Source organism: Saimiri boliviensis, chromosome 14, assembly GCF_048565385.1.
Source record: "Saimiri boliviensis isolate mSaiBol1 chromosome 14, mSaiBol1.pri, whole genome shotgun sequence".
Lineage (NCBI taxonomy): Eukaryota > Metazoa > Chordata > Mammalia > Primates > Cebidae > Saimiri > Saimiri boliviensis.
Genome location: NC_133462.1, coordinates 33,144,121 through 33,169,469, shown reverse-complemented (window position 1 = coordinate 33,169,469; position 25,349 = coordinate 33,144,121). Strand labels below are relative to the sequence as shown.

Here is a 25,349-nt window from a genome sequence, read left to right as displayed (position 1 = left end):
GAGTCTCACTCTGTCACCCATGCTGGAGTGCAGTGGCACAACCTTGGCTCACTGCAACCTCCACCTCCTGGGTTCAAGCAATTCTGTCGCAGCCTCCCAAGTGGCTGGGATTACAGGTGCACGCCATGACACCCAGCTAATTTTTGTATTTTTACTAGAGATAAGAGTTTTGCCATATTGGTCAGGCTGGTCTCGAACTCCTGACCTCAGGTGATCCACCCACCTTGGCCTCCCAAAGTGCTAGGATTACAGGTGTGAGCCACCACGGCTGGCCCAAAAGTCTGCATTTCTAGCCAATTCCCCAGCAATAGTCCTGCTGGAAAGGAGTCCCCTTTAACAGCCATTGCTCTAAGGCAAGTGCTGTGACGGCTTTCATTTCAGAGAAGGGAGGCTTGGAAGGGTTAAAGAAAGAGGTCTCTCTTCAAAGGTCATGCTGAGGAGTGGGACGGGGCAATTCCATCTCAGGTCTGTTGGACTCTAGAACTTGCATTCTCAGCTGCTGCTACTGTTAAGTCATCTCTGCTGGGGTCTGTAGACTTCTGAAATAGTCATGCTTGTGTTAAACTTTTTCCTCCCTCTCCCTGCCTAGCTAAGGCTCTTCCATTCTTTAAAGCCCAGCTCAACTCTTCTAGAAGTCTTCCCCAAATGTTCTGAGCGCATAGCCTTGTAGACAAGTCGTCACTGGAGTTATAGTTGCAAGAAATGACTTCTTGTTCCTGCTGTGCCTCTTACACGCTGTGTGACCTTGGCCATGGCCCTTAACCTCTCTGGGCCTGCGTGTACCTCTCAGGGCTGCACGAGGAAGATAATACCACTGAGGGTGCGGGGGAACTGGAAAATGCTACAAAGAAGGGCGTCATGTGCGTCTTCCCCTGTGGGATCTTCTGTGGCTTTTTTCTTCCTTTTTTTTTTCCCCACTCTGGGCCATTTTCTTGGCAGTTTCTATTCGGCCTAGTGGCAGATGCCTCATCTTTCCTTTCCTTTTTTTTTTTTTTTTTTTCTTTTTTTTTGAGAAATGGAGTCTCGCTCTGTTACCCAGGCTGGAGTGGAGTGGTACGATCTCAACTCACTGCAACCTCCGCCTCCTGGGTTCAAGCAGTTCTCTGCCTCAGCCTCCTGAGTAGCTGGGATTACAGGCACCTGCCACCACGCCTGGTTAATTTTTTGTATTTTTAGTAGAGACGGGGTTTCACCATCTTGGCCAGGCTGGTTTTGAACTCCTGATCTCGTGACCTACCTGCCTCGGCCTCCCAAAGTGCTAGGGTTACAGGTGTGAGTCACTGTGCCTGGCCTTCATCTTTCTCTTTTAGTGATGCTATGTGTCTAGCCAGAGCACCCCAGTTGCCTGAATTTTTTTAAAAGACAGGATCTGGCTCTCTTAGCCCAGGCTGGATTGCAGTGGTGCAATCACAGCTCATTGCAGCCTTGACCTTTTGGGCTCAAATGATCCTCCTGCCTCAGCCTCCCGATTAGCTGGGACTAGGGGTGCACCATCACGCCCAGCTAATTTTTAGGTATTTTTTTAAAAAAAGAGATGGGGTCTGGCTATGTTGTCCAGGCTGGTCTGGAACTCCTGGCCTCAAGCCTCCACCTCCCAAGGTGGTGGGATTACAGGCGTGAGCCATTGCACCCTGCCCCAAAGTTTCAAAGCCAGTCGGTGCTAGAGCTGGGACTGGGCCCAGGCTGAGCCTGAGGGTGCTCCCACCCCGGTGTAGTGACTCTGGGCCGACTAGAGGCTCCTGTGTAGGAGATGCTGGACCAGGTCTGGGGATGGTTGGATCCTCCCAGCAAGGTGGCTAAGCTGAGGGCAGAGGTGGGGTCCCCAGCCTCTCCACGGCCATCAGTGCCTATGATGACTCTTCTTACTCACTGAGGTGCGATCTTGGCTAGGACACATCTCTTTTCCCAGCCGGTTTCCTCACCTCTCCTACAGAGGGTGCCACCATCTCGGGGTGTAACTGAGGGGGTGAATCAGGGCCTGGCAGATGGCAGGCACTTTGCGCCTGTCATAGATGCAAGCTCAGATGGTTTCACCACTCCTCATCTGAACCCTCAGAGTTTGACAAGTCTGTGTTTGAGAGAGGAAGCGGGGGCCTTAAACCTTAAGCGAGGGTCCTCCCTGCTGAGGCTGCGGACAGCACCTGGGAACCAAATACATCTTGGAACTTGTGAAAACTCACACTGACGGGGACAAGGAGAGGTGAGGAGGGTCGCCTTACAGGGCGGTTTGTGTTTTGCAGCAGGGAAGTTCCCACGAGGCTCGGTCGGGATTTTGGAAGCCCCTGGGATTCTGGAACCGCGGGGTTGGCGCTGGACAACCAGGGGGCTCGAGGTATTGGCGCGTCCAGCTTCACCACCTGGCCTGACTTAACGGAACTTCAAGGCGATTCTGACAAGCAGGGCTCCCCAGAGAGTAGGATGGGTGAGCGGGGAAGGGACTGTCTATGATTCTTCCAGGGCTGTGCCCCGCATCTGGGCCTCACCTTCCCAGAGACGATCTTCTCATAGATCTGGATGGGCTGGTCTGCGAAGAAGGGCGGGTAGCCAGCGGCCATCTCATAGATAAGAACCCCCAGGGCCCACCAGTCCACTGCCTTGTTGTAGCCCTGGAGCGAGATTGGGGGGACACAGGGTAAGGAGGGGGCAAGAGATGGCAAGCAGAGCCAGCCTCAGGGGAAGGGGAGGGCTGGGGAGGCGCCTACTTTGCTCAGGATGATCTCGGGGGCCAGGTACTCAGGGGTCCCGCATAAGGTCCAAGTGCGGCCCTTCACGCGCTTGGCGAAACCGAAGTCTGTCACCTGTGGGCACAAGAATAGGCAGTTGGCGGGGAGGGAGGGGCCAGGCCACGGCTTGCCCAGGGCTGCCCGTCACCCGGCCTGGTGGACACCTGAATGTAGCCCTGCTGGTCGATGAGCAGATTCTCCGGCTTCAGGTCCCTGTAGATGAGATCCAGCGAGTGCAGATATTCGAAGGTCAGGACGATCTGGGCCGCGTAGAAACGGGCATGGGGCTCACTGATGGGGACAAATGGGGAGGTCAATGTCACTGGCCAGGCCCCAAAAGGGTCCAGCAGGTGGCCCTTCAGAGCCTCCCCTAGGGGAAGACACCCCCAGTCCAGCTGTCAGAAAGGCAGGGCACCTGATTCTGAGGTGGCCCGACCTGGGAAACAGCCTGTAGGTCCATCCACAGGGGAATGGAATCATAGACTGAGCTCTGTTCATACAATGGAATTCCACTCAGCACCACCACTGCCAGCAGGACATTGCCTGCCTCCACTCCACAACGTGGCTGCATTTCAAACTGATTATATTAAGCAAGAGAAGACACAAAAGAACATGAATGATTCCATTGATATCATGTCCACACTCGGACAAAACAAAGGAACGGTGTTTGAAGTCAAAGGATGACTGCCTTTGTCGGGGACGTGACATGTCAGGAGAGGGAGTCAGTCGGGCACATTGGCTCACGCCTGTAATCCCAATATTTTGGGGGGTTGAGGCGGCAGGATTGCTTGAGCCCAGGAGTTCGAGACCAGCCTGGGCAGTATAGCAAGACCCCACCTTTGTATATTATTGGAGGAAAAAAAGGTATTCAAGAGAATTTTCTGGGGAGATAGAAAAAGTTCCATATACTGTTTTGGGTGGAGGTCAGGTAGCTGTATACAACTGTCAAAATTTGTGGACTGTAACAATGAAGATCTGCGCATTAAGTGAATCTACAGTTATCTATCTAAAATACAACTACCAGGCCAGGCGTGGTGGCTCACACCTGTCATCACAGCACTTTGGGAGGCTGAGGGGTGCTGATCACCTGAGGTCAGGAGTTTGAGACCAGCCTGACCAACATGGAGAAACTCTGTCTCTACTAAAAATATGAAAATTAGCCAGGTGAGGTGGCCTGCACCTGTAGTCCCAGCTACTCAGGAGGCTGAGATGGAGAATCGCTTGAACTCAGGAGGCAGATGTTGTGGTGAGCCAAGATTGTGCCACTGCACTCTAGCCTGGGTGACAAGAACGAAACTCTATCTCAAAAAATAAAATAAAACAAAAATGAATATTTGTAAACTTGTAAGTTTGTAAGTTTTTTTTCTTTGAGCAGGGTCTCTGTTACCCTGTCTGGAGTGTAGTAGTGTGATCGTGGCTCACTGCAGTCTTGAACTCCCAGGCTCAGCGGGTCTTCCCACCTCAGCCTCCCAATGAGCTGGGACTACAGGCATGTGCCACCATACCTGGCTAATTTTTTTAAAATTTATTTTTTGTGTAGATGGAGTCTTACAATGTTAGGCTGATCTCAATCTCCTGGGATCTAGTGATCTGCTCACCTTGCCCTCTCAAAGTGCGATTACAGGTGTGAGCCACAGTACCTGGCCTGTATCTTAAACTTACACATTTATGTATATAGTTTTATTTTATGTATAAAGAATACATTAAAATCTATACATATAAAACTATTGATCTATATAAAATAAAATAATTAAAAAAAAAAAAAAAAGACAAAATCTCACTATGTAGCCCAGGCTGGTCTCAAATTCTTTTTTTTTTTTTGAGACGGAGTTTTGCTCTTGTTACCCAGGCTGGAGTGCAATGCGCGATCTCGGCTCGCCGCAACCTCCACCTTCTGGGTTCAGGCAATTCTCCTGCCTCAGCCTCCTGAGTAGCTGGGATTACAGGCACGCGCCACCATGCCCAGCTAATTTTTGTATTTTTAGTAAAGACAGGGTTTCACCATGTTGACCGGGATGGTCTTGATCTCTTGACATTGTGATCCACCCGCCTTGGCCTCCCAAAGTGCTGGGATTATAGGCGTGAGCCACCATGCCCGGCCTTAATTTTTTTTTTTTTTTGTAGAGATGAGGTTTCACCATATTGGCCAGGCTGATCTTGAACTCCTGACCTCATGATCTGCCTGCCTTGGCTTCCCAAAGTGCTGGGATTACACACGTGAGCCATTGTGCCCAGCTTCAAATTCTTGAGCTCCAGTGATCTTCTGGCCTCAGCCTCAAGAATAGTGGGACTACAGATGCATGCCGCTTTCTGGGGCTCAAAAAAAAATGCACAAAATCACCAACTGCAATTTTTTTTTTTTTAGACAGAGTTTCACTCTTGTTGCCCAGGCTGGAGTGCAGTGGCATGATCTTGGCTCACTGCAACCTCTGCCTCCCAGGTTCAAGCGATTCTCTTGCCTCAGCCTCCTGAGTAGCTGGGATTGTAGGCACACGCCAACATGCCTGGCTGATTTTTTGTATTTTTAGCAAAGACGAAGTTTCATCATGTTGGCCAGGCTGGTGTCAAACCCTGGCCTCAGGTGATACACCTGCCTCAGCCTCCCAAAGTGCAGGGATTACAGGCGTGAGCCACTGCACCCAGCCAATTTTTTTTTTTGTTTTTGAGATGGTGTATCACTCTGTCACCAAGGCTGGAGTGCAGTGGTGTGACCTCAGCTCAATGCAATCTCTGTCTCAGGGTTCAAGCGATTCTCATGCCTCAGCCTCCCAAGTAGCTGGGATTACAGGTACCCACCACCACACCCAGCTGATTTTTGTATTTTTAGTAGAGACAGCGTTTCACCATGTTGACCAGGCTGGTCTCGAACTCCTGACCTTAGGTGATCTGCCTGCCTCGGCCTCCCAAAATGCTGGGATTACAGGCAAGAGCCACTGCGCCTGGCACCAGCTTCAATCCGGACACCTAAGTTGCCATGTTTGCTCTGTTTCATTTTGTGGTAGTTGAAGTATCATTCATTCCTCATCATAGAGGAAGCAGAAACCCACAGGGTTCTGGGAGCTCACTTGTCTGTTCAAGCATGCTGGACTCCTCTGCATCCCCAGGGGTCTTGGTCGTGCACTGCCACCTGTGGACACCCTGACTGCCTGGTGTGATGGGGTGGTGGCCCGCTTACCTGAACCTTCCAATCCGCCGTAGGTGTGAGAACATCTCTCCGCCAGGCACGTACTCCATGACCATGTATAAGTTTGAGTTGTCCTGTGGGAGGCAGTGGCTGATCAGGGGCCCACTCCCTGAGCCTCCCGCCATATCTGAAGGCCTTGGGGCCTCCCTGGCTGGTGTTCAAACATTAAATGACAACAGGGATTCTGGCTCCCCGTAGGAATCATGTTCTAGGGAGCAGGTGCTTTGCTGGCTGAACCCACATGCTGCATTTCATTCTGCCCAGGAAGCAGGGTTGACCCTCATCCTGCTGTTATAAGGGTGAAAGCAAGGGCTGGCTCAGTGGTATGTTGGGACCTGGCTAGCCTGCCCTGGCTGGAGAGCGAGAACTCTGTAGTAGCTTGCTCTGGGAGCTTGAGTAAGGCTTTGAGGCCACAGTTTTGTCATCTGTAAAACAGGGCTGCAGAATTGGTGGGGCCCAAAATTAAAAAGGTGACTCCTTGTTAGAAAGATTATTACAGAGGGCCAGGTATGGTGGCTCATGCCTCTATAATGCCAGTACTTTGGGAGGCTGGGGTGGGTGGATCACTAGAGCCTGGGAGTTTGAGACCAGCCTGGGTAACACAGTGAGAACCGAGTCTATACAAAAAATACAAAAATTAGCTGGGCATCATGATGTACACCTGTAGTTCCAGCTACTCAGGAGGCTGAGGTGGGAGGATCACTCCAGTCTGGGAAGTGAAGGTTGCAGTAAGCTCTGACTGCACCACTGCACTCCAGCCTGGATGACAGAGTGAGACTCTGTCTTAAAAAAAAAAAAAAAAAAAAAAGCCGGGCGCGGTGGCTCAAGCCTGTAATCCCAGCACTTTGGCAGGCTGAGGCGGGTGGATCACGAGGTCAAGAGATAGAGACCATCCTGGTCAACATGATGAAACCCCGTCTCTACTAAAAATACAAAAAATTAGCTGGGCATGGTGGCACGTGCCTGTAATCCCAGCTACTCAGGAGGCTGAGGCAGGAGAATTGCCTGAACCCAGGAGGTGGAGGTTGCGGTGAGCCGAGATTGCGCCATTGCACTCCAGCCTGGGTAACAAGAGCGAAACTCCGTCTCAAAAAAAAAAAAAAAAAAAAATTAGGCTGGGCATAGTGGCTGAGGCCAGGGCGGGCAGATCACTTGAGGTCGGGAGTTTGAGACCAGCCTGGGCAAAATGGCAAAATCCCATCTCTATTAAAAATACAAAAAGTCGCTGGACGTAGTGGCATGCACCTGTAATCCCAGCTACTCAGGAGGCTGAGGCAGGAGAATTGCTTGAACCCGGGAGGTGGAGGTTGTGGTGAACTGAGATCATGCCACTGTACTCCTGCCTGAGCAAGAGAGTAAGACTCTGTCTCAAAAAAAAAAAAAAACAAAAAAAAAGAGAAAAAATGATTAAGGATCTCAAGGTAGCAGGAGTAGCAGTGGCAAAGCATTAAACCAGGTGTGGGGTCCCTCAGAGCGGAGGCCCTTGTGATTCTCTGGGTCGAGCAGCAACGAAATTGGCCCCGAGTGTTCTTTCTTGTTTCTCATGATCACAGCTTTGGATGGCACCCAAAATGGCTCCCAAAGGGTACTCAAGATGTGGCTGGAACTGTCACAACAACTCCGCCAGGCTGGAACTGGTATGATCCCCATTTTACAGATGAGAACACTGAGGCTCGGGGAGAGAAGTCCCTTGCTCAGGGCCACACATCGGGAAGTACTGAGCTGGGAACTTAATCCTGGCTGCCTGGAGTGGAGTTTGTGCTCCTGGCTGTGGGTCAGGCTCTTGCTGTAAACCAGGTGCTGATTTTGAGGGATGTTACTGAGGTTGGGTGACTTGCCGAGGGAATTAACTACAAACTGGCCAGTCCAGGAAGAGAACTTGGGTCTACCGGAGTCCTAGCCTGACTCCCATCTCCTGGTCTCCCTCCTCCAGGGATCTTCCTCCATAAAAGTGGGTGGCCACTGATTGTCCTCAGCTCTGACCCTAGCCCTGGGGGCCGGAAGGCCAGGACCCAATGCAGTGACCCCACCCCTTGGCTGCTGGGACCCCACCTTGAAGGAGAACTCGAGTCTGACGAGGAACGGAAAGTTGACGGCTTGCAGGATGCGCTTTTCATTCAGGGTGTGTTCGATCTGTTTCAGCTTTACCACCTGGGAAGGGTAGGAGGGGAGGGCAGAGAGGAGGGCAGGTGAGAGGGGCCTCATTTCCCCTGATGCCTGGAACCAGCGGTGCCAGGGCCCGGCTGGGTCCTTCAGCCAGAATCATTTGCACGCCTGTGGCCCACTGGGCCCGTGGCCGACACGGAGGACACAGTGTAAGGGAGGCTAGAGGCTGCTTGTCCTTGCACGGCTCAAAGTTCAGGGCAAAGAATACATGGGTTACCCCCAGAGAGGTCAGAGCCATGGTGGCAGGTATCTTGGGCTTGTGGAGAAGCAGCAGTCCCTAAGAAGCCCACGTAAAGTACCTGGCATGGTCTGGGGGAGGGGGAATCAGAGAGGGCTTCCTGGAGGAAGGGACAGCTGAGCTGAAATTGAAAAGACAGGAGAAGACCAAGGGGTGAGGGATTTAGGAACTGCCTTTCCTTTGTCTAGAACATTCCACACAGCTGTGTGAACCCCAGCCATCACCTGTCCCCGACAGCACATGACTTGAGCAGGCGCCTGGCACCTAGTCTCTCATGGAATCAAGATAGGAGCCCTAGAGGCCCACACTGGGAGGATACCAGTTTAAAAGACCAGACACAGGCCGGTGCGGTGGCTCATGCCTATAATCCCAGCACTTTGGGAAGCCAAGGCGGGCAGATCACCTGAGGTAGGGAGTTTGAGACCAACCAGACCACCATAGAGAAAAAAAAAAAAATACAAAATTAGCTGGGCATGGTGGCACATGCGTGTAATCCCAGCTACTCAGGAGGCTGAGGCAGGAGAATCGCCTGAACCCAGAAGGGGGAGGTTACAGTGAGTTGAGAGCATGCCATTGCACTCCAGCCTGGGCAACAAGAGCAAAACTCCGTCTCACCAAAAACAACAACAACAACAAAAAAAACCAGACACAGAGAGAAGTGACTTGCCCGAGGTCACACAGCTGGTCGATGTCAGGCTGGTGTGTCACACGTGGCTAGCCTGGCCTCTCGGTCAGCTGACAACCGCTTTGCTCACACAGCTGAGCCCTCAGTCTACACCTGCACTACCCAGCTCAATCCCTACTAGCCACAGGGGGTTGCTGGGCCCTTAAAATGTGGCTGGTCGCTGGGGAGCCAAATTGAAACATTTTAAGTATCTAAAATATAAGTTTAAAATCTGACACCAAGCTGGGCATGGTGGTTCATGCTTGTAATCCCAGCACTTTGGGAGGCCCAGGCAGGAGAATCTCTTGAGCCCATGAGTTTAAGACTACCCTGGGCAGCATAGTGAGACCCCATCTCTAAAGAAAACAAAAACAAACAAAAAATCCACCAATTAGCCAGTTGTGGCGGTGCATGACTACAGTCCCAGAGACTCTAGAGGCTGAGGTGGGAGGATCATTTGAGCCCAACTGCACTTCAGCCTGGGCAACAGAGCAAAACCCTGCCTCAAAAACAAAATAACCAGCCTGGCCAAAATGGTGAAACCCTGTCTGTACTAAAAATATTTTTAAAATAGCCAGGCATGGTGGTGGGAACCTGTAATTCCAACTACTCGGGAGGCTGAGGCATGAGAATCACTTGAACCCGGGAGGTGGAGGTTGCAGTGAGCCGAGATGGCGCCATTTAACTCCAGCCTGGGCAACAAGAGCGAAACTCCGTCTCAAAAAACAAACTAACAAATAAACATATCATTAGGCCAGCTGCAGTGGCTTACGCTTTTAATCCCAGTACATTGGGAGGCCAAATTGGGTGGGTCACCTTAGGTCAAGAGTTTGAGACCAGCCTAACCAACATGGCAAAACCCCATCTCTACTGAAAGTACAAAAATTAGCTGGGTATGGTGGTGGACACCTGTAATTCCAGCTCCTTGGGAGGCTGAGGCATGAGAATCGCTTGACCCCAGGAGGCAGAGGTTGCAGTGAGCTGGGATCACACCATTGCACTCCAGCCTGGGTGACAAGAGCGAAACTCTGTCTCAAAAACAAAATAAAAATGGAACACTTGATGTAGGTACTGGGTGACTTTCAGGCATGGTTGGAACATCTTGGGCATGCGAATCTGCTTTTTCAACTTCTCTATTTTTTCTCATCTTTCCAGGGAGAATTTACCATCAGGGTGGAGACCTGTTGCAAGCATACAGTGGACATTGGATTTTAAAGACTTCGGTACAGAGAAAGAAAATGTTTCCAAAATCATGGAGGACTGGAAAAAACCAAAAGAATGTAAAATGTCTCATTAATGATATTTTCACATTGATATTATATGAAAATGGTAATATTATAGCTATACTGGCTTAATTAAAACATATAATGCCATGTGCGGTGGCTCACACCTGTAATCCCAGCACTTTGGGAGGCCGAGGTGGGCAGATCACGAGGTCAGGAGATCTAGACCATCCTGGTCAACAAGGTGAAACCCCGTCTTTACTAAAAATACAAAAATTAGCTGGGCATGGTGGTGCATGCCTGTAGTCCCAGCTACTTGGGAGGCTGAGGCAGGAGAATCACATGAACCAGGGAGGTGGAGGTTACAGTGAGATGAGATCACACCATTGCACTCCAGCCTGGGCAACAAGAATGAGACTCTTTCTCAAAAAACAAAACAAAACAACCCAAAACATGTCATTAAAATGAACTTCATGAATGTTACTAGTTTCTTTCACTTTCTTTTTTAATTACAGGGTTTTTTTTTTTTTTTACAAGATGGAGTCTGGCTGTTTTGCCTAGGCTGGGTTCAAACGACCCTTCCACCTCAGCCTCTCTAGTAAGTAGCTGGGACTCCAGGCATGTACCACCATGCTTGGCTCTTTTTACTGTTTTTGATGGAGCAAACCGTGAATGTAAAATTACTTCTGTGGCTTGGGTTACATTTCTATTAGTTGCATTGCTGCTTTATAGCAGTGCCTGGTATTAAGTTAGGTCACAAAAATATTTGCAGGAAGAAAGTCCACGTAAACACCGCTTCCCCCAAGAATGCTCTTGGCCTCCTCCCTCTGGGCTGGTGTCTGACCCTGTGTCAGAGTGCCTGGCTAGGAATCCATGTCCAGCCTGGAGAGGGAGCCTTGGGAAAGCAGAACAGGGCCCTTCTGACCCCTGGAGATGGCATGTTATGGTGATTCGGGGAATAGTGGGTGAGCCTGGCATGGTGGCTCATGCATGTAATCCCTGCACTTTGGGAGGCTGAGGTAGGAGGATCACTTGAGGCCAGGATTTCGAGACCAGCCTGGGCAACATAGCAAGAGCCTGTCAGGCATGGTAGTGTGTGCCTGTAGTCCCAGCTACTCAGGAGGATCTCTTGAGCTCAGGAGTTCCAGGCTGCAGTAAGCTATGACTGCATCACCGTACTCGTGCTTGGGCCATCAGAATGGAACCCTGTCCCCTCCCCTGAAAAAAAAGCAAGTGGCCAGGCGCAGTGGCTGATGCCTGTAATCTCAACACTTTGGGGGACTGAGGCAAGTGGATCACCTGAGGTTAGGAGTTCAAGACCATCCTGGCCAACATGGTGAAACCCCATCTCTACTAAAAATACAAAAATTAGCCAGGCATGATGGCAGGCACCTGTAATCCCAGCTACTCAGGAGGCTGAGGCAGGAGAATTGCTTGAACTCGGAACAGGGAGGTTGCAGTGAGCCGAGATTGTGCCACTGCACTCCAGCCTGAGTGACAGAGTGAGACTGTCTCAAAAAAAAAGCAAGTGAGTGAATGGGTGGATAGGGCACTCCAAAGAGTAGGCATAGTCTAGGCGAAGGTCTGGCAGGACGCACCCGAGCGGAGCAGGCTGGCTCACCTTCTGTTTGTCGAGGATCTTCATGGCATAGTGGTTCCCGGTCTCCTTGTGTTTCACCAGCATCACCCGCCCGAAGGAGCCCGTGCCGAGGGTCTTGATTCGTTCAAAGTGATCCAAGTGGGCTGTGTTCTGTGGGCAGAGGGGTCAGCAGGCTCAGGGCATACCCTCCCGCAGCCTCCTGGGCTAAGGTCTGGGGCATCCCCTCCACCACCGGCAGAGGGGGCCCCGGGGAGCACGTGGGGTGAGTGGGGTGAGGACAAGGGGCGGAAAATCAAGATGGCAGAGATTCCTTAAGGCGGGTGGCAGGGGCCAGATCCGGCTCTGGCCTGGGGCCCAGGAGCTGCTGGCAGCTGTGCTGGGGGCAGGGGTGGGCCGTTGGAAGGGGTGGTGGGATGGGGGTGTCTGGGATTCAGCAGTCAGGTGTCTCCATGCAGGAGCCCCCATGGGCACCTAGGGAGCCAATGGGGAGGGTCTGGAGCCTTACACGGGGTTCCTGAAATTTTAGCTGTGTTGCAGGGACACAGCCAGGGGACTGGGGGTCACCAGCTCACCCCTCCCGGGCTCTGCACCCGGCAGGCTTACCTGAGCGGGACTTTCCCATTTTTTAAGAAAATCTTCTTTGGCTTTGGCTAAGAATTCTTTCACTGAAAGGGAGAGAGGGGAAAGTTAGAGAACCCTGTCTCGCCGAGGTGGGTTCAGGTGATTTCTGGGGAGATACTTGGTGGAAAATGGGGTGCAGCTGCCTCAACCCAGAACCTGACTTTTTTCTGGTGCCTCGGGGGGCCCTGGCTGGGCCTCCCTTGCTCCAGAGAGGTGGGCTCCAAACACCACTCCATCCAAAGTGGGGTACAGAGAGTCTCAGGGGGTCACTCCCAGGGGAATGGAGAGAGGCGTCCAGGCAGGCCAGCCCACCCCCACTCGCCCCAGTTCTGACCGACATTCCACGGCCAGGGCCGGCGCCAGCCGGGGTATTTATAGCCTCAGGATTTGGCGATTCCTCCAGCCCCTTCTCTGGGGAGGCCGGGCCTGGGGTGGAGGCCTCAGGGGCTCGGGTAGCAGGCGCCCTTGGGGGGCTCAGCTGTCACCTTGGCCCCCAGCTGGCCCAGTTCCTCTCCGTGCCAATTCCAAGGGCTTTGCTCCAGAGCTGGTTCAAGGGAAGTCTCTCCCGATGCCCACTCCTCGACCCCACGGCACCCCAAGGCGAACATCACCACTCGGCTAACGTTGAAAGTTCCCCGGCAGACCCTGGGCCGGCTGCTGTCCACAGTGTCATCTGAATGCCTTGCCAGCCTGCCTTGTATCCACTGTCTCCATTTAACAACCCAGGAAATAGGCTTGAAAAGAGTCATTCTCATCTCTGCTGAGACACAGCCCAGCAAAGCAGCTGTGGGCCAGGACCTGGAGACAAGATCGAGTTCAGAGCCCAGCCTGATCTCCAATGAACTTTATGACTTTGGGCAACTGATCTTAACCTCTCTAGCCCTCAGTTTTCCTCATCTGTAAAATGGAGTGGTTTTGAGGAATGAATGAGTTCATCTTGGCAAAGGGGGTTAGACAGTGGCCCACATGATGTTAGTACCAGATAAATGTCAGCTATTATTATTTTATTTTATTTATTTATTTTTTTGAGACAGAGTTGCTCTGTCGTCCAGGCTGGAGTGCAGTGGCATGATCTCCGCTCACTGCAACCTCCGCCTCCTAGGTTCAAGTGATTCACCTGCCTCAGCCTCCTGAATAGCTGGGATTTCAGGCGCCCACCACCATGCCTGGCTAACTTTTGTATTTTTAGTAAAGACAGGGTTTCAGGTTGGGCGCGGTGGCTCAAGCCTGTAATCCCAGCACTTTGGGAGGCCGAGGTGGTTGGATCACGAGGTCAAAAGATCGAGACCATCCTCGTCAACATGGTGAAACCCCGTCTCTACTAAAAATACAAAAAATTAGCTGGGCATGGTGGCACGTGCCTGTAATCCCAGCTACTCAGTAGGCTGAGGCAGGAGAATTGCCTGAACTCAGGAGGCGGAGGTTGCGGTGAGCCGAGATCGCGCCATTGCACTCCAGCCTGGGTAACAAGAGTGAAACTCTGTCTCAAAAAAAAAAAAAAAAAAAAAAAAAAAGACAGGGTTTCACCATGTTGGCCAGCCTGTCACAAACTCCTGACCTCAGGTGATCTGCCCACCTTGGCCTCCCAAAGTGGTGGGATTACAGATGTGAGCCATCATGCCGGCCTATTGTTTTTTAAATTGAAGTATAAAATATGGGAAGACAGGCCAGGTGCAGTGGCTGATGTCTGTAATCCCAGAACTTTGGGAGGTTGAGGCAGGTGGATCACTAGGTCAGGAGTTCAAGACCAGCTTGGTCAACATGGTGAAACCCCATTTCTACCAAAAGTACAAAAAAATTAGCCAGGCATGGTGGCACGCGCCTGTAATCCCAGCTACTCAGGAGGCTGAGGCAGGAGAATCACTTGGACCGGGAGGCAGAGATTGCAGTGAGCTGAGATCACGCCATTGGTCTTTAGCCTGGGTGACAGAGCAAGGCTCTGTCTCCAAAAAAAAAAAAAAAAAAGAAAAAAAAAATTACCCAAGTATGGTGGCACATGCCTGTAATTCTAGCTAGTCAGGCTGAGTCAAGAGAATTGCTTGAACCCAGGAGGCGGAGTTTGCAGTGAGCCGAGATCGCACCACTGCACTCCAGCTTAGGTAACAGACGAAGACTCAGTCTTGGAAAAAATAATTAAATAAATTAAAATGTTTTTAAAGGCCAGATGGGCCGGGCGCGGTGGCTCAAGCCTGTAATCCCAGCACTTTGGGAGGCCGAGGCGGGTGGATCACGAGGTCAAGAGATCGAGACCATCCTGGTCAACATGGTGAAACCCCGTCTCTACTAAAAAAAAAAAATACAGCCGGGCGCGGTGGCTCAAGCCTGTAATCCCAGCACTTTGGGAGGCCGAGGTGGGTGGATCACGAGGTCGAGAGATCGAGACCATCCTGGTCAACATGGTGAAACCCCGTCTCTACTAAAAATACAAAAAACTAGCTGGGCGTGGTGGCACGTGCCTGTAATCCCAGCTACTCAGGAGGCTGAGGCAGGAGAATTGCCTGAACCCAGGAGTCGGAGGTTGCGGTGAGCCGAGATCGTGCCATTGCACTCCAGCCTGGGTAACAAGAGTGAAACTCTGTCTCAAAAAAAAAAAAAAAAAAAAAAAATACAAAAAATTAGCTGGGCATCGTGGCGCATGCCTGTAATCCCAGCTACTCAGGAGGCTGAGGCAGGCGAATTGCCTGAACCCAGGAGGTGGAGGTTGCGGTGAGCCGAAATCGTGCCATTGCACTCCAGCCTGGGTAACAAGAGCGAAACTCCGTCTCAAAAAAAAAAAAAAAAAAAAGGCCAGATGTGGTGGCTCATGCCTGTAATCCCAGCACTTTGGGAGGCCAAGGTGGGCAGATCACCTGAGGTCAGGAGTTCAAGACCAGCCTGGCCAACATGGTGAAACCCCATCTCTGCTAAAAAAAAAAAAAAAATACAAAAATGAGCCAGGCTTGGTGGCAAGTGCCTGTAATCCTAGCTACTTGGGAGGCTAAGGCAGGATAATTGCTTGAACCCGGAGGGTGAAGACTGCAGTAAGCCAAGATTGCACCATTGTACTCCAGACTGGCAGTCAAGAGTGAGACTGAGTCTTAAAAAAATAAAAATAAAAAAAACAAAAAATAACAATAATAATAAATAAATAAAATATGGGGAGGGACGGGGCAAGGTGGTTCATGTCTGTAATCCCAGCACTCTGGGAGGCCGAGGCGGGTGGATCATGAGGTCAAGAGATCGAGACCATCCCAGTCAACATGGTGAAACCCCGTCTCTACTAAAAATATAAAAAATTAGCTGGGCATGGTGGCGCGTGCCTATAATCCCAGCTACTCAGGAGGCTGAGGCAGGAGAATTGCCTGAACCCGGGAGGCGGAGGTTGCGGTGAGCCGAGATCGCGCCATTGCACTCCAGCCTGGGTAACGAGAGCGAAACTCCGTCTCGGAAAAAAAAAAAAAAAAATTTGCGGGGCATGGTGATGGGTGCCTGTAATCCCAGCTATTTGGGAGGCTGAGGCAGGAAGATCTCTTGAACCCAGGAGGTGGAGGTTGCAGTGAGCTGAGATCACGCTGCTGCACTCCAGCCTGGAGGACAGAGTAAGACTCTGTCTCAGAAAATTTCCAGCTACTCGGGAGGCTGAGGCAGGAAGATCATTTAAAGCCTGAGAGATTGAGGTTGTAGTGGGCTGTGATCATACCACTACACTTTAGCCTCAGCGGCAGAGTGAGACTGTCTCAAAATAATAATAATACTCTGGGAGGCCGAGATGGGGGGATTGCTTGAATACAGGTGCTCGAGACCAGCCTGGACAACATCAAAACCCCATCTCTACAAAAAATAAAAGCATTGGCCAGGTGTGGTGGCTCACATCTGTAATCCCAGGACTTTGGGAAGCCAAGGTGGGTGGATCACCTGAGGTAACAGTTCGAGACCAGCCTGACCAACATAGTGAAACCCCGTGTCTACTAAAAATACAAAAAATAGCCGGGCGCGGTGGCTCAAGCCTGTAATCCCAGCACTTTGGGAGGCTGAGGTGGGTGAATCACGAGGTCAAGAGATCGAGACCATCCTGGTCAACATGGTGAAACCCCGTCTCTACTAAAAGTGCAAAAAATTAGCTGGGCATGGTGGCACGTGCCTGTAATCCCAGCTACTCAGGAGGCTGAGGCAGGAGAATTGCCTGAGCCCAGGAGGCGGAGGTTGCGGTGAGCCGAGACCGCGCCATTGCACTCCAGCCTGGGTAACAAGAGCGAAACTCCGTCCCCCCCAAAAAAAAAAATACAAAAAATAGCCGGGCGTGGTGGCGGGTGCCTATAATCTCAGCTACTTGGGAGGCTGAGGCAGGAGAATCGTTTGAACACAGGAAGCGGAGGTTGCAGCGAGCCGAGACTGTGACACTGCACTCCAGCCTAGGCAAGAAGAGGGAAACTCCATCTCAAAAAAATAAAAAATTAAAAAAAATCATTAGCTGGTGTGGTGGTGGGCACCTGTAGTCTCAGCTACTCAGGAGGCAAAGGTGGAAGGGCTGCTCAAGCCCAGGAGGTCGAGGCTGCAGTGAGCTATGATTGAGCCACTGCATTCCAGGCTGGATGACAGAGTGAGGCCCTGTCTCAAAAAAAAAAAAAAAAAGTAGTAATAATAATAAAGAAACAAATGTAAGGGGATACATTGAGTACTCAAATTTTAAATGTGCAGCCTGAGGGATTCTTACACTATGGACTTGTCCTGTTAACCACCACCTAGGGCTACAAGGGACCAGCCCTCACTGTGTTTTCTATGCTTCGTTCTGACCCTGTGGGGTGGGAGCTGCTGTTATGCCCACTGTACACAGGAGAAGACTGATCGGGTCTGCGGTCACCTGCCTGCCCCCACTGCCCATGAGATTAACTATTTCACTGCCGACTCAGCTGCTGGTTTCCGCACTGAGTCTAGTGCACCAGGGTGGTCAATGTGGACAGAGCTGTCTTCAACCCCGATGTTCCTGGGTTTGCTACCACCCTGAGGGGCCCCATACACCTGCACTTTGGGACTGCTGGTCGTCTACCTGCCAGGAATCCCATATGGCCTTCTGGGGAGGGGGAGCTACCTGCACTACTTGTCCCCAAGGCTCTCCCTCAGCATTCAGAGAACAGAGCCCTCACCAGGCTAGAAAGTGGTAGACTGCGGCCGGGCGCGGTGGCTCACGCCTGTAATCCCAGCACTTGGGGAAGCCAAAGAGGGTGGATCACAAGGTCAAGAGATCGAGACCATCCTGGTCAACATGGTGAAACCCCGTCTCTACTAAAAATACAAACAATTAGCTGGGCATGGTGGTGCACACCTGTAATCCCAGCTACTCAGGAGGCTGAGGCAGGAGAATTGTCTGAACCCAGGAGGCGGAGGTTGCGGTGAGCTGAGATTGCGCCATTGCACTCCAGCCTGGGTAACAAGAGCGAACTCCATCTCAAAAATAAAAAATAAAAATAAAAATAAAAAAAAGGAAAGAAAGTGGTAGACTGGGCCGGGCGTGGTGGCTCATGCCTTTAAACCCAGCACTTTGTGAGGCCGAAGCGAGCGGATCACAGGGTCAGGAGTTTGAGACCAACCTGACTAATGAGGTGAAACCCCGTCTCTACTAAAAATACAAAAATTAGCTGGGCATGGTGGTGCACGCCTGTAATCCCAGCACTCAGGAGGCTGAGGTGGGAGAATTGCTTGAACCCGGGAGGTGGAGGTTGCAGTGAGTTGAGATCACGCCACTGCACCCAGCCTGGGTGACAGAATGAGACTCCATCCCAAAAAAGGGGGGAAAAAAAGTGGCAGATAGGGGAGGAGAAAGAGTGTGGTCAAGAAGGCCCCAGAAAGAATGACTGGGCCGAGAGGGCACAGCCAGTGAGGGGCCGGGAATCCTAGGTGGGCGTCTGGCTGGGCCACCAACTAGCCCAGGGGCCTCTCTGAGCCTGGGGGCTGCACCGAATCCAACACTTTCACTAGCAGAACCTTTGTGTGTTTTATTTTGAGATGGGGTCTTGCTATGTTGCCCAGGCTGGTCTCCAACTTTTGGCCTCAATGGATTTGTCTGATGTTAGCCTCCCAAAGTGGGGCGATTACAGGTGTGAGCCACCATGCCCGGCCTCACAAGCAGAACCTTTGTGACACAAAACATCTTCCTTGGAAACCTCCAAATAATCCATACAGAACTCAGCACTGAGTGGGGAGGGCGGAGGGCACCCTCCTGGGACTCTACCTTCACCCACACAAGAAGGCAGAGAGGCACCGGGCTTGAAAGGAATCCAAAAGGCCTGGTCCGTTTTCCCTTTTCTCTTAGCAAAAAGGAAAGAATTGCTGAATCCTCCACCTCCCAGACTCGCTGAGCTCCCAGCCTCTGACTATCTGCTGCTCCTCCATAGAGTAGCTCCACAGGGTGCCTTGCTCTTAGCACTGCCCTTCTCTGGCCTCTCAAAGGACAGGAGAGCCCAGACTCTGTTCCCTCTGGTGCTACTATGGCCCTGTTAGCTTGTCAGATTTGGGGATGGGGCATGGGGGAAGCCAGTGCCAGGAGGAGGAGACAGAGAGGGATGATGGGGGGACGAGTGGGTAACCTCCATCAAGAGCCCCCACACTCACCTCTGCTTCCTGTCTCTTCCAGCAGAGGGTGGAATAAAGGGTAGGTGGGATGGGGTGACCGGGGGGCCTCCTGCCCCCTGGCCAGGGAGGCTCAGGGTGCTGGCTTCAGCTTAGGCTCCCAGAAGGTGTGGTGCAGGTAACTCAGGAAACGGACAGCCAGGTGGGCCCAGAGGAGCAGCTGCAGCCACAGCTGGAAGGTGGTCTCCGAGTCCTCGCCCTGGCTGCTGCCTGATCCCAGGTCCATCTCCGGCCCCCCTGGGGTCTCCCTGCAATCCTTCTTTTGCTGAGAAACCAGGAAAATGCAGAGCCTCTAAGTCAGCTTCCTTGGGAAGGCCTCGGGGGACCAGGGAGGAGGAGCTGGTTGCCACAGAAGCATTTAAAGGTACCTGCTCCAAGCTGGCCAAGGTTTGCAGAGGGCTTCCTTGGCAGGAGGCGATGGGAAGTCTCCCGAGGGTGTCCCTCTGGCTGGCCTGCATGTCCTGGGGTGGGGTGATAAAGCTAACTTCCCTTTCCAGGGACTTCACTGCTCCCGGGATGCCAGGCCTGGCCTTCCTCGTGGGCACGGGACTGTCCAGAGGACAGCGCCTGATGTGCCCAGAGCAGCGCCCACTGGGCAGAGGGGAAGGAGTTAAGGTTCAGGATCACGAAACAGAGACTCCCTGGGGGCTAAAAAGGCCCCAGAGCTCCCTTAATTTGCTGAAAGAACAGCTGTAAAGAAAGGCTTGGGGTGGGGGTGGGGAGGGGGGGACAAGAGCCACCATGCCTTCTCCCCTGAACTCCCTTTCACTGTGGAACCCCCAAATCCTGCTATCCCCAGAGAGAAAATGGGTATGTCTGGCTCTTTGTTTTGCTCCTATGCGGGGGCAGAGAGGGGAGCGGCATCCCAGGATGTCCTTGGCCTGTCAAACCTTGCCCTGTGCTTGGCTCTACTCTCGGCCATGAAAGTCCAAACCGGAAACAAGCGGCTAAACCCAGGGCTGGGGGAGGGGGAGGCAGCCTTGACCATCTTTCTCCTTCTTTCCAGATCCCAGAAGAAATGGAGGGTCAGTGGCAGCTTCTCTCAGAGTGCCTGGCACCCAGGACCCCTGCTAGCCACAGGAAGTGGCAGAGGAGGGTAACCCAGTCAGCTGCTGGCCTGTAAAACCTGCTGCCCTGCCCACATCTTCCATACAGGGAGTGCCAGCTCCCACTCTGGTCCAGATTCTACTTGGGCTGATAGAGAAAACTCAAGATACTCCTTCAAAAGCCAGGCCACAGCAGAAAGCAGAAGTGTAGAAACTTGCCCTGGGAATGGGGAATTGCAACAGCAGAATGTCAATTTGGGCAAGGGGCTTGGGGTCTCTCTCGGAAGGACCCCAGCCTCAGAACCTCCTTCCTCCAGACAACAATCTCAGACACTCTGACCTTGGAAATCTGGCTGTCCTAGGAATTCTGGGGCAGGAATGCCCAGCCTGGGCTGAGCCACCCTATTCCAGGCTGGATGATTCCTCTAATGGAGCTGGATTCCCCGCTCTGGGCTTACCATACCACAAGTCTGAGCTGGACCCCAACATTGGACTGGAACGACCCCATTCTGGCCTGGACGATCCCCAGTCTGAGCTGGACCTCAAAACTGGGTTGGAACGACCCTAATTCTGGGCTGGACCCCCATTGTGGACTGGACGATCCCCAGTCTGAGGTGAATACCAACACTGGGCTTGAACAACCCCCATTCTGAGCTTCACCCCATCACTGGGATGGCCAGTCCCACATTCTGAGCTGAACTGCAACACTGGGCTGGACCATCATCCTTCCTTGTCTGAACTGGGCCACCCATCCCCTCTGCTCTTCCCCAGGCCGCACAGGCCGGGGGTGTACAGGAGGCATTTCCAGGGCCAGCCAGGGGTCCACACCCGCCTCCTCTTCGCCTGCGCCCCAGACCCCGCTGCAGCCCCTCCCTGACTTGAAAGGCGGAGTGTGCCTGGGAAGTTGCTATAGCAACAGGGCTCAGCCTCACCATCGCTGGAGTTGGAAGCCATCACTCAGTCCTGCTCTCGGGGCACCGGGACTACGGTGGCTGGGAAGGCTCACGAGACCAGCCGTGCCGGCTCGGCTGTCCATCCTCATAACCCTGCCTACAGGGGGAGCCAGGGAGCCGTGGGGTGGAAGCAGGAAGAGAACCCAACCCAGAGGCCACTGGGTGCGGAGGAAGAACACATAGGACCCTCTGAGTTTCTGCAGAGGCGGTTGGGCTAAGGCGAAAGCTGCCTTCATAAGACCCTCTTGGGCACCCATACAACTGCCAAGTCACAGAAGGCGTTTGGCAGCCTCAGGCATCCATAGGATGTTACACGGCACCAGTTCTTCCTATCTAGGGTCTTCTTTGGGGTGCTTTTCTCTCTTTGCCAAGATCTGCTTGTGTCCCGGGGACTGGGGGGCTCCCTTTTACCAGCTCTGCCTCTTCCTCTGTGGGCCAGGTCCCAGGGGCATCTTCAGCCAGTGCCAGCCATGACTTGAGCCCCACTTGGTTGTCTGATCTGGGCGCCAGCCCCCTGGGGCCGCTGCTCTCTCTCCATTCTTCCAGCTTGGCCAGAGCCTAGGGCTTAGTCTTTTTTCTTTACCCTCTCAGCTCTACCCACAGCTTTGCCATCTTTGGGTGCAGATTCCCCACACTCCACTCCAGGGTTCATTCTAGACCCCTGCCCTCTTGGGAGGAGGCAGACTCTGTCCTGCCCTGGCACAAAAGATGGTACCACAGGGACTGACTGCAGGATGCTTAACTGGTGCCTCCCAAGGTCTAGACATTCTCTTGACCCTAGTCGGGCTGGCATCTGGCAGATGAAATCCAGGTGCCCGCTGCAGGCTGGCCTGGCTACTGCCCCGCCCCCGCCCCATCCTTACAAGAGGGCAAATTTTGTCTAACTCCATCTTGTCAGAATCAGAGTGCCTCAAAGCAAAGAGGGACTTCCTTCCTCATCTTATTTCCTTATCTGGGAGCCTCTGGGAGGAAGTACAGCTTCAGGCATTTCCCAAAGTGTGACATGGTCCCATTGGCAGAACATGACATGATTTTCAGGATGTTTCATTTTAGTTATACTGTATTTTAATGTGTATCAGAGAAAATATAACTGGCATAGCAAACCCATGATTTCATTAATATTATTGTTTAGAAAGAGCTCAAAGTTTACATCTCAAAAAAAGTGAGAAAAATTTTTATTATTTTAAATTAAGAAAATATGATAAAAGTAAAAATCTGGGAGGCAGCTGAAGAATGTCAGAGTTGGGAAATTCTGGGATCCAGGAAGTTTGCTGGTAGATGGATCTGGATGTGAATCCTGCCTCTCACCTATGTCATGAATGTCACTGCTTTCTTTCTTCATTTTTTTTTTTTTTTTTTTTTTTGAGACAGAGTCTGGCTCTGTTGCCAAGCTGGAGTGCGGTGGCATGATCTCAGCTCACTGCAACCTCCGTCTCCCAGGTTCAAACAATTCCCTTGCCTCAGCCTCCCGAGTAGCTGGGACTACAGGCGTGCGCCACCACGCCCAGCTAATTTCTTTATATTTTAGTAGAGACCGGGTTTCACCATGACCAGGATGGTCTCGAACTCCCGACCTCATGATTCACCCACCTCAGCCTCCCAAAGTGCTGGGATTACAGGCATAACCTTGGCCTCCCATAGTGCTGGGATTACAGGCGTGAGCCACGGTGCCCGGCCCATCATGGATGTCATTTCTTTTTTTTTCTTTTTGAGACGGAGTTTCACTCTTGTTACCCAGGCTGGAGTGCAATGGTGCGATCTCGGCTCACCGCAACCTCCGCCTCCTGGGTTCAGGCAATTCTCCTGCCTCAGCCTCCTGAGTACCTGGGATTACAGGCATGTGCCACCATGCCCAGCTAATTTTTTTGTATTTTTAGTAGAGACGGGGTTTCACCATGTTGACCAGGATGGTCTCGATCTCTTGACCTCGTGATCCACCCGCCTCGGCCTCCCAAAGTGCTGGGATTACAGGCGTGAGCCACTGCGCCCGGCCCATGGATGTCATTTCTATCAGAGGGCTCCTTTGGAAAATTTGGATAACAGCCCGTTATGAAAGTCACCAGAGTAGATGTATCTATCCGCCTGGCCATTTAGCTGGTAGCGCAGCCTAGACGCCCAATAAACAGTAGCCCTATTTCAGTGATCATTCATTCCTGGGTGTCTGACCTGTGCCCTGAGAGAATCAGCGGTTCCTCCCAGAGCCTCTGATCTTTTTCCTGGGATCCTTTTCCTCGTGCGGCTTTCCACCCCCACCACGTGTCTGATAGCCTTGAAGGTTTTACAGGACTGTCATCTCCCCAACTTCCAGTGGAGCCACCGCAATACATAGCTGCCCGCCTCTACCTTCCACCTCCCAGCTGGCTTCACCTGCTGGGGGCCTGGCTCCTCCTCCTCTGCCTAGTCCCCTCCAAGCTCATGCCCAGACCTTTTTTGGACACTACCCACCTGCTCCTCAGTCATCAAGCACTCAGCTATGGGCACTTCCCTCCCCGGTCCCCTCCCACTGGTGACATGTCAGGCCTCTTCATGGTTGCTCTGTGACTCTGAGTTCTGCTATTTGAATCCGTATGGGAATAAAGTTCCCTGGCTTTCATCCCTTTCAGGGAGGGGGCATTCCGAGAACTCAGAAGCTGGGGTTTGAGACCAAAAATTGGCCTTCCTTTTCAGTTCCGAACTATTTCTGGGTAATCGGACAGGGATCCCAGCCCCTTCCAGCTTTCAGACTGGAGTGAGAACAATTTAAGAGCTGGAAGCATTAGGAATGGGATTTAAGACCATTTCTAATTTCCAGAAACAGAACCTCCTTCTCTGGCTGTCTGGAAAAGGCCAACAACATTTGGGGGCAAGTGGGTAAAACAGGTCTCCCTCTGGCTGAGCCCTGGGAATGATCAGAATCTATTTGTCCCTTGGCAAAGCAAATCACTAGACGTCACCCATTACTCTCTTTGACCGCCTCCCCCTCCCCAGTGCTCTTTCTGACCATCCCAATTCAAAGCGAACAAACCTCACTAAACCCAGACACTTTTCATCTCAAGCCAGGAGCGGTGGAAGAAGCCCCAGGGACTGGGTGAATGACGAAGCCTCAGTTGGGAAACAACCATTTATTGAGAGGCCCTCCAAGGAGCCTAAAGCTCACTGCAAGGCAGGAAACGCGAGGGGGCTCTGGCACCGCCCCCCTGCCCCAACGCAGGAAAGACGACGCAATGAATCCCAACAAGACCAGCTCAAACTTGGCTTTGGAAGCACTTAAGCAGTTCTCTAGGTTCATAAACAGTCTGCTACCCCAGCCAGGAACAGACGCTTGCTTGGAGGACGGAGCACAAGCAGAGAAGCAGAGTGACAGGATGAGAGAGACAGAGGGACCCAGAAAGATCCTGTCCCCTATGCCAAGTGACACAGAAGAAAAAAACAATGCTGGAGGTGGGCCTGGGAAAAGCTCAGGGGGCAGGGTGGGTTTGGAAGTGGGGGCTGTGCTAAGGTGAAGAGGGGAAGGGCAGGAGAAAGATGGCGGGGGCTGGAGGGGGGAGGGGTGTGGTCACCAAGTGGCCAAGGTCCTTGCGCGGTGGAGGCAGAGAGACCCCATCGCATTCCCAAACTGGCAGAAACCTGGGTCGGGGTCAGGCAGAGGATCCCATGGGAGAAGTGAGTGAGGAAGTGGGGGGGATTAGAATCTGGAGAGAGGGGCTGGGAAAGGAGGGGTAGGCTGGTGACAGGGCCCCGTGTGGGGCCCCAGCGGTCAGATGTGCCACGGTTGGCAGTGACAGCTGGGGGGGAGCACGGTCTTTGCAGTGTGGGGCGGCCCTAGGGGAAGGGGACCCCTACAGGGGGTACTCTGCGGGCCCGCGGGCCCCAGCCTTGGACAGGCCGGGGCAAGGGGCGCTGAGGGGTAAGCACAGAGGAATGGGGGGGCCTCGTGGGGGGAGGGGCCAGGCGGTGATGGACAAGGCCCGGGCTGGCAGCGCAGGGCCGGGATCGGGGTCACGGCCCGGGCACTCACCGCTCTCCTGCTCGCTGCCCTTCTTGGCGGCGGCGGCGTTGCCCATCGCGGCGGCGGCGGCCGGGGCCGGTCCCGGAGCTGCGGCGCGGCGGGTGCTGGCGGCGGCCGGCGGCCCCGGAGCGCGCTGGGCGGCGGCGGCGGCGGCGGCCCTCGGGCTGGCTGCACTAGCTGCGGCGCCGCGACCCCCGCCCAGCCCCTGCTTCCCGCGTCTCTCCGCGCCCGCCCGCCCGGGAACCTCAGCCCAAGTCCGCTGCTGCTGTCCGTGACGCCCCCGCAGCCCGCCGCTCATTGGCCTAGGACGCCCTGACTGACGGCTCCGCGCCGCCGT

General features: G+C 52.9%; 2 protein-coding genes across 2 annotated transcripts in view; both read right to left on the bottom strand.

Annotated features, from left to right (window-relative positions):
* Window positions 1-25,286, bottom strand: part of PRKACA (protein kinase cAMP-activated catalytic subunit alpha) — a 28,739-nt gene extending 3,453 nt beyond the window's left edge. The window contains exons 1-8 of the mRNA XM_010352492.3: window positions 25,022-25,286; window positions 12,402-12,463; window positions 11,820-11,948; window positions 7,960-8,058; window positions 5,899-5,981; window positions 2,888-3,014; window positions 2,703-2,798; window positions 2,484-2,606 (exon numbers count right to left, since the gene is read on the bottom strand). Of these exons, the coding sequence (XP_010350794.2) occupies window positions 2,484-2,606; window positions 2,703-2,798; window positions 2,888-3,014; window positions 5,899-5,981; window positions 7,960-8,058; window positions 11,820-11,948; window positions 12,402-12,463; window positions 25,022-25,067 (765 nt within the window). The 5' untranslated portion in view covers window positions 25,068-25,286. The remainder of the gene's footprint in view (window positions 1-2,483; window positions 2,607-2,702; window positions 2,799-2,887; window positions 3,015-5,898; window positions 5,982-7,959; window positions 8,059-11,819; window positions 11,949-12,401; window positions 12,464-25,021) is intronic.
* SMIM46 (small integral membrane protein 46) lies at window positions 12,470-25,009 on the bottom strand. The gene has a single exon (XM_074384528.1). The coding sequence runs from the start codon at window positions 19,249-19,251 to the stop codon at window positions 19,099-19,101; it is 153 nt and encodes a 50-aa protein (XP_074240629.1). The 5' UTR covers window positions 19,252-25,009; the 3' UTR covers window positions 12,470-19,098.
* Window positions 25,287-25,349: the final 63 nt, after the last annotated feature.